Source organism: Aotus nancymaae, unplaced genomic scaffold (genome assembly GCF_030222135.1).
Source record: "Aotus nancymaae isolate 86718 unplaced genomic scaffold, 86718_ANA_hifiasm-v0.15.2.pri h1tg000092l, whole genome shotgun sequence".
NCBI lineage: Eukaryota > Metazoa > Chordata > Mammalia > Primates > Aotidae > Aotus > Aotus nancymaae.
The window spans coordinates 13,288,641-13,304,114 of NW_026988507.1; the positions used below are offsets into that span (position 1 = coordinate 13,288,641).

Genomic DNA, 15,474 nt, shown 5'->3' on the forward strand with positions numbered 1-15,474 from the left:
ATCGATTTGTTTCTGTGCTATCTCTCAGAAGATAGCACAGTTGGTATGTCTGTCTTGATGCTACCGCCATGGGGTTTTGATGACTAAAGCTTTGTATTGAAATCTGGTAGTGTGATGTCTTCAGCTTTAATATTTTTGGTCAAGATTTCTGGCTATCTAGAGTTTCTGTGGTTTCTTACAATTTTTTTTCTACTTCATCAGAGTGAAATTGGAATTTTAATAGAGATTGCACTGAATCTGTAATATTGCTTTTACTATACACTTTTTTAAACAATATTAATTCTTCCAGTTCATAAGCATGAGATAGAGATAACTTTTTCTTTGTTTCTGTCACATTGAATACTTTTATCATACTATAAAACTACAAACCAATATTACTGATAAACATAGATTCAAAAATCCTCACCAAAATCGTTTGAATCTGTATTCAACAGTACATTGAAAATGATCATTCTCTATGACCAAGTGGAATTTATTCCTTGGTTGCGAGGATGGTATAACATGTTAAAATCAGTAAGTGTTGTTTACAATTTTTTGTAATGTTTCATAGTTTTTAGCATATCTTTCACTTTCTTGATTAAATTTACTCCTAGTATCTTATTTTGTTTCACTGTATTTCTTTTTGTCAGTTTTAGTGTGTAGTAACACTTTACTGTTGCTTGTGCATCCTTGTCTTGTTCCTGATCAAGAGACACAAGAAAAGGCTTCAAATTTTCACCATTGAATATAATGGTAGCTGTAAACATGTCATATTTGGGCCTTATTGCGTTCAGAAACATTCCTACTATACCTAATTTATTAACAGTTTTTATCAAAAAATGATATTAAGTTTTGTCAGATGCTTTTCATGCATCAATTAGAATTACTGTGCTGTTTTTGTCTCTCATTCTGTAAAAATGGTAAATCACACTAACTGGTTTTAATATGTTATGTCATCCTTGCAATCCAGGAATAAATCCCATTTGGTGATAGTGAATGATCCTCTTTAATGTACTGCTGAATACAGACTCATACTATTTTGTTGAGGATTTTTGCATCTATATTTATCAGTAATATTTGAAAGGGTTTGACAACAATTGGGATTAGTTTTTCTTTAAGTATTTGGTAGAGCTTAGCTGTGGAGATATCTTTTCCTAAAATTTTCTTTGGTGGGAAATTTTATTTACTAAATCAATCTCGTTATTCTGTTAAGACCTGCACCTTCTTCATGATTCCATCTTGATAGGTAGGAAGGTATGTACATCTCGTTTGTCCAATACATTCCTGCATAATTGTTCATAGTAAGTCTCATGGGCCTTTATATTTGTCTTATCAATAATATCCCATTTTATGTTTACAATTTTATTTGAGTCTTCTCTTTTTTCATAGCCTAGCCAAGCATTCATCTATTCTGTTTACCTCTTCAAAATACTACACACATCTCAGTTCTATTGATATTTTCTATTTTTTTCTAGTCCTAATTTATTTCTGCTCTGATCTTTGTTACTTCCTTTTTTCTGCTAAATTTTGACTTAGTTTGTACCTTTTATTCTAGTTTCTTTTGGTGTAACTTTGGGTTGTTTATTTGAGATCTTGCTTTTATTGATGTAAGCATTCATCGCTATAAAATTTCCCCTTAAGAACTGCTTTTACTCGATAAAACATGTATTGAGAAGTTGTTCACACATTTTCATTTCTCTCTTTTGTAAATTTCTTATTTAATTTCTTCTTTATGCAGTTTCTGTTAGTAGTTCAGGAGCATATTGTTTAATTTCTACATATTTGTTAATGTTTTATGATTCTGTTGTGAATTTCTACCTTTATAACATTGTGGTCAGAAAAACACTTGATATAAACTCAACACTGTCAAATTTCTTATTACTTGTTTTATGGCCTAGAATATGACCTATCCTGGATAATGTTATATGTGCACATGAAAAGAATGTGCATTCTGTTTCTCTTGGATGGTATGTCCTACATGTGTTCATTAATTTCATCTAGTCTAAAATGTAGTTGCAGCTCAATGTTTCCTTATTGATTTTCTATCTGGATTATCTGTCCAGTGTTGAAAGTGGGGTACTGAATTTCTCTAGCATTATTGTGTTGCAGTCTATGTCTACCTTCACATCACTTAATGTTTCCTTTATATATTAAGATGCTCTGTTGTTGGGTACATATAGATTTACAATTGCTACATCCTGTGGCTGAATAGACTCTCTTATATCTATATAATGACATTCATAGTCTCTTTTTACAGTTTGTGACCTAAAATCAATTTAGTCTGAGATAAACATAGTTACCTCTACTCTCTGTTTTTGTTTTCATTTGCATGAAATAACTTTTTCCATTTTTCACTTTCACTCATGGATGTCATTTAGCATTAAGCAAGTCTCTCATATGCAGCGTATATTGCATATTGTTTTACGTTATTTACTAAGCCACTCCCTATCTTTTGAACTATATTAGTTTGTTCTTGCACTACTAGAAACAAATACCCGAACTGGGTACTTCATAAAGAAAAAAGGGTTAACTGGCTCATGGTTCAGCAGGCTTTAAGCATGGCTGGGGAGGCTAGATCTTAAAATTATAGTAGAAGGCAAAGAGGAAGAAGTACCTCTTACATGGCTAGAATAGGGGGAAATGAGAAAGAAGGGGGAGGTGCTACACACTTTTGTAAACAGCCAGATCTCATGAGAACTATCATAAGTAACAGCAAGGGAGAAATCCACCCCCATGATCCAACTACCTCCCTCCAGGCCCCTCTTCCAACACTGAAGATAACTGATACACGAATTCAGTAAAGTTGAAGGATAACAAAATAAGCTAACAAAAGTAAGTAGTGTTTCTATGTACCAATAAACTAACTATCTGATGAAATTTTGGAAAACAATCCCAAGTACAATAGCAACAAAAGATTAAATACTTGGGTATAAATTTAACCAAAAAGATAAAAAGGCCTGTATATGAAAAACCTATAAAATACCAATGAACTACAGTTTAAAAACACAAGTAAATAAAAAGATATCCTATGTTCATGAATTGGAAGAATTAATATTGAGAACATGTACAAAAGGTAACATATTTAATGCAATCACTATCAAAATGGGATGCATGGGCTAACTGAACAGAATGGAAAACTCAGAAATAAACCCACATGCTTACAGTCAACTTATTTTTCACAAAGATGCCAAAAACACACAATGAGGAAGGGACAGTCTTTTCAATAAATGGTGTCACAAAAATGGAATATCCACCAGAAAAATAAAATTAGACCCTTAACTTACATCATATTAAAAAATCAACTCCAAATAAAGACTTAAATATGACACTTGAACTGGAAAACTATTAAAAGAAAACAGGGCTAAAGCTCCATGACATTGGTCTGAGCAATACTGTTTTTAATATAACCCTGACAGCACAGTCAACAAAAGCAAATATAAGAAAAATTTGTTGTAGCTTATGTTTTGAATTTCTGGTCATTACTTAACCTGGTCACTACTTTCCGTCACTTCATGGTTGAAAACACCAGCCAAGAGGTGCATCCACCTCCTTACCTGCAGGATCTGAAAATAACTGCCTGTTTCATCCTCTGCTTGGTGCTTTCCGGCATTCTTGGGATCTATATCCTGATGGAAATGTAATGCTCTGGAACCCTGGACATACTAGCCACATGTACCTAGACTTTACTTACGGGCAGCAACACAGCTGGAAGTATAATAATCACATTTGGACAGGAATAAGTATTTTATATCTGCTTCTTAGAGATCTGGATTCTATTAAAATGGATTCATGGGTATTGGGGAATGAAAGGATGAATTGATAACAAATATTTCCCATTTCAGTAATAAATCAACTTACAAATAAAAAAAGAGGAGAGATCCAAGATGGCCATATAGGGACAGCTCTGGGGTGCAGTTCCCAGAGAGAACAACGCAGAGGTTGAGTGATCAAAACATTTCCAAGGAGTTTTTACTGCCCACAGACCAGGAGATTCCCAGGATGAAAAGCACCATGAGTTTCGGGCATGGCTGTTTCAGCTGGCACTGAGGGTCTCTGCATAAAAACTTGCACAAATCTGGGTGGCCATTTCAACTGGTGCCTGGAATGCCTGGGAGACAGAGCCACCCACTCAACTGAAAAAAATGGGTCTGAAACAGGGAGCCAGGTGATCTGGCTCAGCAGGTCCCACCCCAACAAAGACCAGCAATCTGAAATGCTCTGGATTGAGAGTTTCACAGCAAGCACAGCTGGACCCAGGATGGTCACATAGCAGCGGGGTAGAGCCCACAGCAGCTCAGCAACACCTCTTCTGGCAGACTGTGACTAGACTACCTCCTTGCTGGGCAGGGCATCAGCACATCAGGAACTTATAAATAAAGCCCCACCTTCCCAGAACAGAGCACCTAGGAAAAACAAGGTGGTTATGAGTTCTGCTGCAGCAGACTTAAATACACCTGCCCAGCAGCTCTGAAGGGAACAATGGAGCTCCCAGCTCAGCACTTGAGATCCTATAAGGGACAGATTGTCTCCATAAGCAGCTCCCTGACCCTCATATATCTAAAGAGACACCTTATAAAACAGAGCTCAGGATGACAGCTGGCAGATACCCTTCTGAGACGAAGATAACAGAAGAAGAAAATGGCAGCAACTCTTACTGTTCTGCAGCCACTGCAGATGATCCCCATGCAAGCAGGGACTGGAGTGCACCTCCAGCAGTCCTATAGCAGCGAGGCCTGACTGTTAGAAGGAAAACTAAAAAACAGAGAGAGATAACTTCAACATCAACCAAAATGACGTCCACTTAGAGAACCCTTCTGAAAATCACCAACTAAAAAGACCAAAGGTAGATAAATACAAGACGATGGGAAGGAACCAGTGCAAAAAAGATGAAAACACCAAAAACCAGAATGCCTCCCCTCCTCCAAAAGATTGCAAATCTTCACAGCAAGGGAACAAAGCTGGATGGAGAATGAGTCTGAAGAATTAACAGAAACAGGCTTCAGAAGGTGGGTAATAACAAACTTCTCTGAGCTAAAAGAACATGTTCTAACCCAATGCAAAGAAACTAAGAACTTTGAGAGAAGGTTAGACGAAATGCTAATGAGAATAAACAGCTTAGAGAAGAATATAAATGACTTGATGGAACTAAAACACAACATGAGAACTTCGCAAAGCACACACAAGTTTCAATAGCTGAATTGACCAAGCAGAAGAAAGTATATCAGGGATTGAAGATAAACTCAAGGAAATAAAATGAGAAGGCAAGATGAGACAAAAAATAGTGAAAATAAATGAACAAAGCTTCCAAGAAATATAGGATTATGTAAAAAGACCTAATCTACGTTTGACAGGTGTACCTGAGTGTGATGGAGAGAATGAATACAAGCTGGAAAACACTCTTCAGAATATTATCCAGGAGAACTTTCCCAACCAAGCAAGGCAGGCCAACATTCAAGTACAGGAAATACAGAGAACACCACAAAGATATTCCTCAAGAAGAGCAACCCCAAGGCACATAATCATCAGATCCACCAGGGTTGAAAAGAAGGAAAAAATGCTGAGGGCAGCCAGAGAGAAAGGTCTAGTTACCCACAAAGGGAAGCTCATCAGACTCACAGCAGATCTCTCAGCAGAAACCCTACAAGCCAGAAGAGAGTGGGGGCCAATATTCAACATCCTTAAAGAAAAGAACTTTCAACCTAGAATTTTATATACAGCCAAATTAAGCTTCATAAGTGAAGGAGAAATAAAATCCTTTATGAACAAGCAATTGCTCAGAAATTTTGTCAGCACCAGGCCTGCCTTACAAGAGTGCCTGAAAGAAGCACTAAACATAGAAAGGAAAAACCAGTTACCAGCCACTCCAAAAATGTACCAAATGGTAAAGAACAACAACACAATAAAGAAACTGTGTCAACTAATGGACAAAACAACCAGATAGCATCGAAATGGCAGGATCAAATTCACACATGATATTAACCTTAAATGTAAATAGGCTAAATGCCCCAATTAAAAGATATAGACTGGCAAATTGGATAAAAAGTCAAAACCCATTGGTGTGCTGTATTCAGGAAACAAATCTCACCTGCAAGGACACACATAGGCTCAAAATAAAGAGATGGAGGAACATTAACCAAACAAATGAAGAGAAAATTTAAAAAAAGGAGCTGCAATCCTAGTCTCTGATAAGATGGACTTTAAACCAACAAAGATTAAGAGAGACAAAGGGCCGGGCACGGGGGCTCACGCCTGTAATCCCAGCACTTTGGGAGGCCGAGGCAGGTGGATCACGAGGTCAAGAGATCGAGACCATCCTGGTCAACATGGTGAAACCCTGTCTCTACTAAAAATACAAAAAATTAGCTGGGCATGGTGGCGCATGCCTGTAATCCCAGCTACTCAGGAGGCTGAGGCAGGAGAATTGCCTGAACGCAGGAGGCGGAGGTTGCGGTGAGCCGAGATCGCACCATCGCACTCCAGCCTGGGTAACAAGAGCGAAACTCCATCTCCAAAAAAAAAAAAAAGAGAGAGAGAGACAAAGAAGGGCATTACACAATGGTAAAAGGATCAATGCAACAAGAAGAGCTAATGACCCAAAATATATATGCACCTAATACATGAGTACCCAGATACATAAAGCAAGTTCTTAATGACTACAAAGAGATTTAGACTCCCACCCAATAACAGTGGGAGACTTTAGCACTCCTCTGTCAGTATTAGACAGATCAATGAGACAGGAAATTAACAAGGACATCCAGGGCTTCAATTCAGATCTCTACCAAGCAAACCTAAAAGACATCTACAGAACTCTCCACCCCAAGTCCACAGAATATACAGTTTTCTCAGCACCACATCTCACCTACTCTAAAACTGACCACATAATTGGAAGTAAATAACTCCTCAGGAAATGCAAAAGAACGGAAATCAAACTGTCTCTCAGACCACAGTGCAATCAAATTAGAACTCGGGATTCAGAAATTAACTCAGAACCACACAACTTCATGGAAACTGAACAACAGGCTCTTGAATGTTGACTGGATAAACAATGAAATGAAGGACAAAGTAATGATGTTCTTTGAAACCAATGAGAAAGAAGACACAACATACCAGAATTTCTGGGACACATGTAAAGCAGTGTCTAGAGGGAAATTTATAGCAATAAACGCCCACATGAAAAGCAAGGGAAGATCTAATGTCGACACCTTATCATCAAAATTGAAACAGCTAGAGGAGCAAGACAAAAAAAAAAAAAAGCTGAAGAGCTAGCAGAAGAAAGGAAATAACTAAGATCAGAGCAGAACTGAAGGAGTTAGAGATACAAAAAACTCTTCAAATAATCAATAAATCTAGGAGTTGATTTTTTGAAAAGATCAACAAAATAGAGAGACCACTAGCCAGATTAATAAAAAAGAAAAGAGAGAAGAATCAAATAGATGCAATAAAAAACGATAAAGGGATGTGATATCACCACTGATTCCACAGAAATTCTATCATCAGAGATGACTACAAATAACTCTGTGCATATAAACCAGTAAACCTGGAAGAACTGGATAAATTCCTGGACACTTGCAACCTTCCAAGCCTAAACCAAGAAGAAGTAGAAACCCTGAATAGACCAATAATGAGGGCTGAAGATGAGGCAGCATTTAATAGCCTGCCAACCAAAAATAAAGCCCAGGTCCAAATGGGTTCACAGCAGAATTCTAACAGATGTACAAAGAGGAGCTGGTACCACTCCTTCTGAAACTATTCCAAAGAATACAAAAAGAGGAAATCCTTCCAAAGTCATTTTATAAGACTAACATCATCCTGATACCAAAACCTGGCAGAGACTCAACAAGAAAAGAAAACTTCAGGCCAATATCCACGATGAACATAAATGCAAAAATCTTCGGTAAAATTCTGGAAACTGATTGCAATAGCACATCAAAAAGCTTACCAATCACGATCAAGTAGGCTTCATCCCAGGGATGCAAGGTTGGCTCAACATACACAGGTCTATAAACATAATCCACCACATAAACGGAATCAAATAAAGAAACCACATGATTATCTCAATAGATGCAGAGAAGGCCTTTGACAAAATTCAACAGTCCTTTATGTTAAAAACTCTCAATAAACTAGGTATTGATGGAACATATCTCAAAATAATAGAAGCTATTTATGACAAACCCACAGCCAATATCATACTGAATGGGCAAAAACTGGAAGCATTCCCTTTGAAATCTGGCACTAGACAAGGATGCCCTCTCTTATCACTCCTATTCAATATAGTATTGGAAGTTCTAGCCAGAAATCAGGCAAGAAAAAGAAATAAAGTGTATTCAGTTAGGAAAGGGGGAAGTCAAATTGTCTCTACTTGCAGACAACATGATTGTATATTTAGAAGATCCTATTGTCTCAGCCCCAAATCTCCTTAAACTGATAAGCAACTTCAGTAAAGTCTCAGAATACAAAATCAATGTGCAAAAATCACAAGCATTCCTATACACCAATAACAGACTAAAAGAGTGCCAAATCAAGAATGAACTGCCATTCACAGTTGCTACAAAGAGAATAAAATATCTAGGAATACAACTAACAAATGATGGAAATGACCTCTTCAAGGAGAACTACGAACCATTGCTCAAGGAAATAAAAGAGGACACAAACATGAAAAAACATTCTATGCTCATGGTTAGAAAGAATCAATATAGTGAAAATGTCCATACTGCCCAAAGTAATTTATAGATTCAATGCTATCCTCATCAAGCTACCTATGACTCTCTTCACAGAACTGGAGAAAACCACCCTAAACTTCATATGGAACCAAAAGAAAGCCTGCATAGCCAAGACAATACTAAGCAAAAAGAACAAAGCTGGATACGTCACGCTTCCTGACTTCAAACTATACTACAAGGCTACAGTAATCAGAACAGCATGGTACTAGTACCAAAACAGAGATATAGAACGATGGAACAGAACCAAGGCCTTGGAGGCAATGCTGCACATCTACAACCATCTGATCGTTGACAAACCTGACAAAAACAAGCAATGGGGAAAGGATTCCCTGTTTAATAAATGGCGTTGGGAAAACTGGCTAGCTGTGTGCAGAAATGTGACCCCTTCCTGACACCTTACACTAAAATTAACTCCAGATGGATTAAAGACTTAAACGTAAGACCTAATACCATAAAAACCCTAGAAGGAAACCTAGGTAAAAACATTCAGGACATGGGCACAGGCAAGGACTTCATGACTAAAACACCAAAAGTATTGGCGACAAAAGCCAAAATAGACAAATGGGATCTAAGTAATCTCCAGAGCTTCTGCACAGCAAAATAAATAATCATTAGAGTGAACTGACAACCAACAGAATGGGAAAAAAATTTTGCAATCTACCCATCTGACAAAGAGCTAATATTCAGAATCTGCAAAGAACTAAAACAGATTTACAAGAAGAAAACAAACAAACCCATTTAAAAGTGGGTGAAGGACATGAACAGACACTTTTCAAAAGAAGATATATATGAGGCCAACAAACATATGAGAAAGAAAATGCTCTTCATCACTGGTCATTAGATAAATGCAAATCAAAACTACATTGAGCTACCATCTCATGCCAATTAGAATGGCAATCATTAAAAAATCTGGAGACAACAGATGCTGGAGAGGATGTGGAGAAATAGGAACACTTTTACACTGTTGGTGGGAGTGTAAATTAGTTCAACCATTATGGAAGACAGAGTCTCAATTCCTCAAGGATCTAGAAATAGAATTTCCATTTGACCCAGCCATCTCATTACTGGGTATATATCCAAAGGATTATAAATTGTTCTATTATAAAGACACATGCACAAGTATGTTCATTGTGGCACTGTTTACAATAGCAAAGACCCGGAACCAACCCAAATGCCCATTGATAATAGACTGGACAAGGAATATGTGGCACATATACCCCATGGAATACTTTGCAGCCATAAAAAATGATGAGTTCATGTCCTTTGTAGGGACATGGATGAATCTGGAAACCATCATTCTCAGCAAACTGACAAAAGAACAGAAAATCAAACACCGCATTTTCTCACTCATAGGGGGTGTTGAACAATGAGAACACATGGACACAGGGAGGGGAGCATCACACAATGGGGTCTGTTGGGGGGGACTAGGGGAGGGACAGTGGGGTTAGGGAGGTTGGGGAGGGATAACATGGGGAGAAATGCCAGACAGAGGTGGCGGGGGATGGAGGCAGCAAACCACATTGCCATGAATGTACCTATGCAACAATCCTGCATGATCTGCACATGTACCCCAGAACCTAAAGTACAAAATATATATATAGAAATAAAAATTTATATATATATATACACACATATATCAATATATTTGGATACTGATATAATCTCATGTACATATATCTCATATATATTGATATAATCTCATATATATATATATATATATATATATATATATATATATATACACACACATATATATGATTATATCAATATCCAAAGATGTCATTTCTGGAAAGCTGATTTGGAAAATATGGATTAATGCCTTGACCAAAAAAAAAAAACTTTTCAAATATTTCCCCCAGTCTTGACTTTGGAACCTGAACAAAGAAAAGTTTCACCTGAAGAACAGACCCTTACCCACTTAATTCAGGGAAGGTCTTCACTTGCCTTCCATCTCTCTTGTGCAGAGTCCAGAGGAGAGATCAGATGAGCTCACTGATCACTGACATATTAACCTTACTGACATGCAAACATGGAACAATGGATGTAAAATTTCCTATCCACCAAGGAAGTGACATCTCCTGGTTCTGGGAATGAGCCAGATCAATGTGGAGAGTTGATAGTGTTTCTATTCAACACTTGGGAGAAGACAGAAAGTCTTGTCAGTGGGAAGACAGAAATGCAATTGGGAATGGAGGTTGGTATGTGTTTCTCATTACTGACTGACTTTTTTCATTCATCTAGTATATGCTGAGTGTTTCCCCTAGAATAATTGACCTTTAGAAAGATGATTCCCCTCACAATTGTGTTATTTTTGTGCTGAAAAACTGATTTTGATTTGTGTTTCATATAGTGTGCATTGAAATAATGGGGGGAATCTCTGTATGAAAGGAAAACAAAGTTTTTCTTTCCTCCTCAATATTTCCAGAGACATCTGCTCAGATTATCTGAGTTTTCCCATTCATAGGATGAGTCTCCTCAATAAATTCCACAATTCTGTGTATGATCATTTAGGCATAGATCACAGTGACACTTGGAAGCATGGTATAAAAATATACATATGTCAAATAAAAATATAAACAAATGTTAAAAATGGAAAACAGATGAGTAAGGCAGGGACTAGCTTGTAGTTATGTCAACAGGGACAAACACTGCAGTTTCAGTCAAATATTTGCTATCTTTGTAGTAGAAGATTTTGACATGTAAATTCTAATTTTGTTGCTTTATAAGTAACTGTGATGCTTAATGACATGGCAGCTTTTAGTATCTTAGGCCATTTACTGAAGGCCTATTAAATCATTTCAAGGCATGTAAGCCAGTGCTTCTGAGAAAGCAGTGACATACATGCTTTCTCCTGATTTCTCCAACTATGTAAAACTTCATTAAAGCTATTCCTGAACAATATGAAGGAAGTTCCTTGAGTAACATAAATCTTCCCAATCTTTTGCCTCAGGAGAGAATGTGGATTATAGAAAAACAGTGGGTGTGAGTAAAGTGGGAAATTATTTGGGTAATGAGAATATATTTTTTCCTTTGGTCAAGGAAGGAAATCATTGAAACAAGATTGGAATACAGAAATATGATACTAACATATATGGTAAGTTCTTGAGAAAACAGGCTGATAAAACAAAATTTTAAAACACAGAAACAATAATATTAGATTTAGAACAAAGTTTATAAGAAAGTGTAAAAAAAATACATTCTTGTTCACGATACATAAAGAACTCTTACCAATCAATAAGAAAAAGGCAATCAATTAAAACATGGTCAAAAGATAACAACCAGGTATTTCATCTAAGAAATGACAACTGGCCAGTAACCACAAGAAGATATGCTCAACATCAAAGGGAAATGCAAATCAAAACAACAATGAGGTACCACTTACCACTAGAATGCCTATAATAAAAAGATGAAAAAAAAATACTGGAAAAGATGTGGAGAAATTGGAACCCTAAACCCTGCTCGTGGAAATGTAAAATTATACAGCTGTGTTGAATAACAGCCTGACAGTTCCTTGAGATTAAACATAGTTACCATTTGACTTAGATTCCCACTTGAGTAGTTACCCAAGAGAAACATGTGTCTGCATGCATGTCCAGTGCATTATTCATAATAGTAAAAACCTGGAAACAGTCCAAATGTCCATCAACTGTTAAATAAAATGTGAGATTTCTCTGCAATAGAATATTAATCACAAATAAGAGGAAACAATCTACTGATACATGCTGTACAATACAGATGAGCGTTGAAAACATTATGCTAAGTGAAATAACCTAGACACAAAAAGCCACTATTTCATGATTTTACTTATATACTATACCTGGCATAGGTAAATTCATAGAGACAGAAAGTATAATAGAGGTTACTAGGGATAAGGAGAGGGATTATGGGAAGACATTATTTAATGCATACAGAGTTTCTGTTAGGGATTATGAAAAGTTCTAGAAATTAATAATGTTGATTGTTGTATGACATTGTAAATGTATTTAATTCCATTGAAGTATGGAGTTAAAAACTGTTAAAATGTGAAATTTTATATTATATATACTTCACCAGAACTTTAAAAAATAATTGACAATGCTTAGCATCTTTTAAACAGAAGATTTAGAATAAAAAATTTCAAGAAAAAACTGTTTAAACATTATTTTGAATTAAAAATATGAACTTAACCTTCTCCCCCAAATCAATCTTATATTAACAATATTAAAAAAAAAACCCACATATGTATTAGATGCAGAAAAAAACATGAGAAAATTGAACATTTTTCATTAAAAAAATAATCTCGGTGGGGCCAGGTGTGGTGGATCACACATGTAATCCCAAGAGTTTGGGAGGTTGAGGCAGGTAAATCACCTGAGGTTGGGATTTTGAGACCATCCTGACCAACATGGAGAAACCCTGTCTCTACTAAAAAATATACAAAATTAGCTGGGCATGGTGGTGCTTGCCTGTAATCCAATCTATTCACGAGGCTAAGGCAGGAGAACTGCTTGAACCTGGGAGGCGGAGGTTGCGGTGAGCTGAGAGCGGGCCACTACACTCTAGCCTGGGCAACAAGAGTGAAACTCCATCTAAAAAAAAAAAAAAAAAAAAAAAATCTCAGCAAACTGTGAATACAGGAGAATTTCCTGAACATGTCAAAGGGCTTCTTTAAAATACCTAATGCTAACATCCTACGTAATGATGAAAGACTGAATGTTTTCCCCTAAGACCAAGAATAAGACTGGCATGTCAGCTCTTACCACTTCTGTTCAACGCTGTACTGGAAATTCGAGCCACTGTAACCACTTTTAAAAGAGAGTCAGGAGAAGGAAGAAAGGAGGGAAGGAAGAAAGGAAGAGTGGAAGAGAGGAAGGGAGGGAGGAAAATAAAATAAAAGGAATTTAGACTGAAAAGAAATGAGTAAAACTGTCTTTGTTCACAGACATAATCATCTGTGTAGAAAACCAAGTGAAATCCATTGCAATATTACTGACATCAGTAAGTGAGTTTTGCCACATTGCAGGACACATGATTGATATACAAAAATCAACTGTAATTCTATATGTTACAAATAAACTGTTAGGAATTGAAATTTTAAAAATAATACTATTTCTAATAGCATTAAAATATAAAATTCTTGGGAATATATCTGACATACTATGCAAAATATCTGTACAATGATAACCAAAAAGTACTGTGGAGAAAAATCAAAGAAGATCTAAGAAAATACCTTATTCATAGGTTGAGAGACTCAACATTATTAAGATGTTAATTCTTTCCCATGACATAATGCAATCCCAGTCCAAATCCAAGCAGGTATTTTGTAGAACCTGACAACTGATTTTAAGACTTCCATGGCATGGCATATAGATAACACAGAAATGCACAGTAACTCGGAAAAAACAAAGGAATAGATTTAGAGAGCAAATACAATGCAGTTTGAAGAATTATTACAAAGCTACAATAATCATAACAGTGTGATTTTGACATATAGATAGATCAATGGAACAGAACAGTGTCCAGAAACCAGGTATACATCACACTCACACACACACACACACACACACACACTTAAAATGTCACTGGTGAAGTGACTGCTTATGAACAGTAATTGCTTGATACATTAATCTAGGATCTGTTGGCCTTAAATCACTACCATAACCTTGAGGAGTTGATGATGTCTTTGTTTTCTGAGAACAGTTTCAGTGTGCAAGCTGATGGTTCCATAGAGATGGCAGAACAAAGTGTAGAGCCAGAAAAAAAGGGATACCCACAGACTTCTTGAGATTTTTTTTAAAGTTATAAAACATGATAAACTAATGAGGCATAAGTATACTTTTCATTATGAATGTTTGTGTTTTCACATCTTTCAGTAATGTGTATAAGAAAAAGTATTTAATGCAGTATTTATTAACAAAGCAATGGAGAGGGATGACATTCACTATTTACAGTTCATTTCAGAAATCAATGATTTAAATTTAATTCATAATTTTTGGCAACATACCCTCATGTACTTCTGCAGTTATGTTCTCTTGCACACCTGCTGTATTTGAAAAAGTCAAATATTATTAATAATGTTTAAATTAAACAAGAGACATTCTCATGTAGCTCCATTGTAAGTCAAGGAGTATCTCTACTCTGGGTTGATCATCCCTAACCTGAAAATCTGAAATCCAAAATGCTCTACAATCTGAAACTTTTTGAGCACAGGCATGTTATCACAACTGGAAAGGTCCACACCTGACCTCATGTGACAGGCTGTGATGAAAACATAGTTAAAACTTTGTTACATGCAAAACGTTTTTGTAAAACATTGTACAGGCTGGGTGTGATGGCTCATGCCTATAATCTCAGCACTTTGGGAGGCCAAGGCAGGTGGATCACCTGAAGTCAACCAGCCTGGCCAACATGGTGAAACCATCTCTACTAAAAATACAAAAATTAGCCTGGTGTGGCAGCACATACCTATAGTCCCAGCTACTTGGGAGGCTGAGGCAGGAGAATTGCTTGAACCTGGGAGGCAGAGGTTGCAGTGAGCTGAGAACACACCACTGCACTCCAGCCTGGGTGACAAAGCAAGACTCTGTGCCCCACCGCACCCACTCCTCTCTTGCAAAGAAAAAAAAGAAAATGAAAGAAAAAAGAAAAAGAAAAATATCGTATAGAATTATCTTCAGGCTGTGTGCATAAGGTATATATGAAACATAAACGTATTTCATGTTTACACTTGGTACCATTCCCAAGGTATTTCACTAGGTGTATACAAATATTCCAAAATCTGGAAAAAATCCACTTT

General features: G+C 36.6%; 1 protein-coding gene across 1 annotated transcript in view; it reads right to left on the minus strand.

Annotated features, from left to right (window-relative positions):
- LOC105706794 (ankyrin repeat domain-containing protein 62-like) overlaps positions 1-15,474 on the minus strand; it is a 72,173-nt gene that overhangs the window by 13,699 nt on the left and 43,000 nt on the right. The window contains exons 18-19 of the mRNA XM_064369825.1: positions 13,909-14,721; positions 13,145-13,267 (exon numbers count right to left, since the gene is read on the minus strand). Coding sequence (XP_064225895.1) covers positions 14,701-14,721 — 21 coding nt within the window. The 3' untranslated portion in view covers positions 13,145-13,267; positions 13,909-14,700. The remainder of the gene's footprint in view (positions 1-13,144; positions 13,268-13,908; positions 14,722-15,474) is intronic.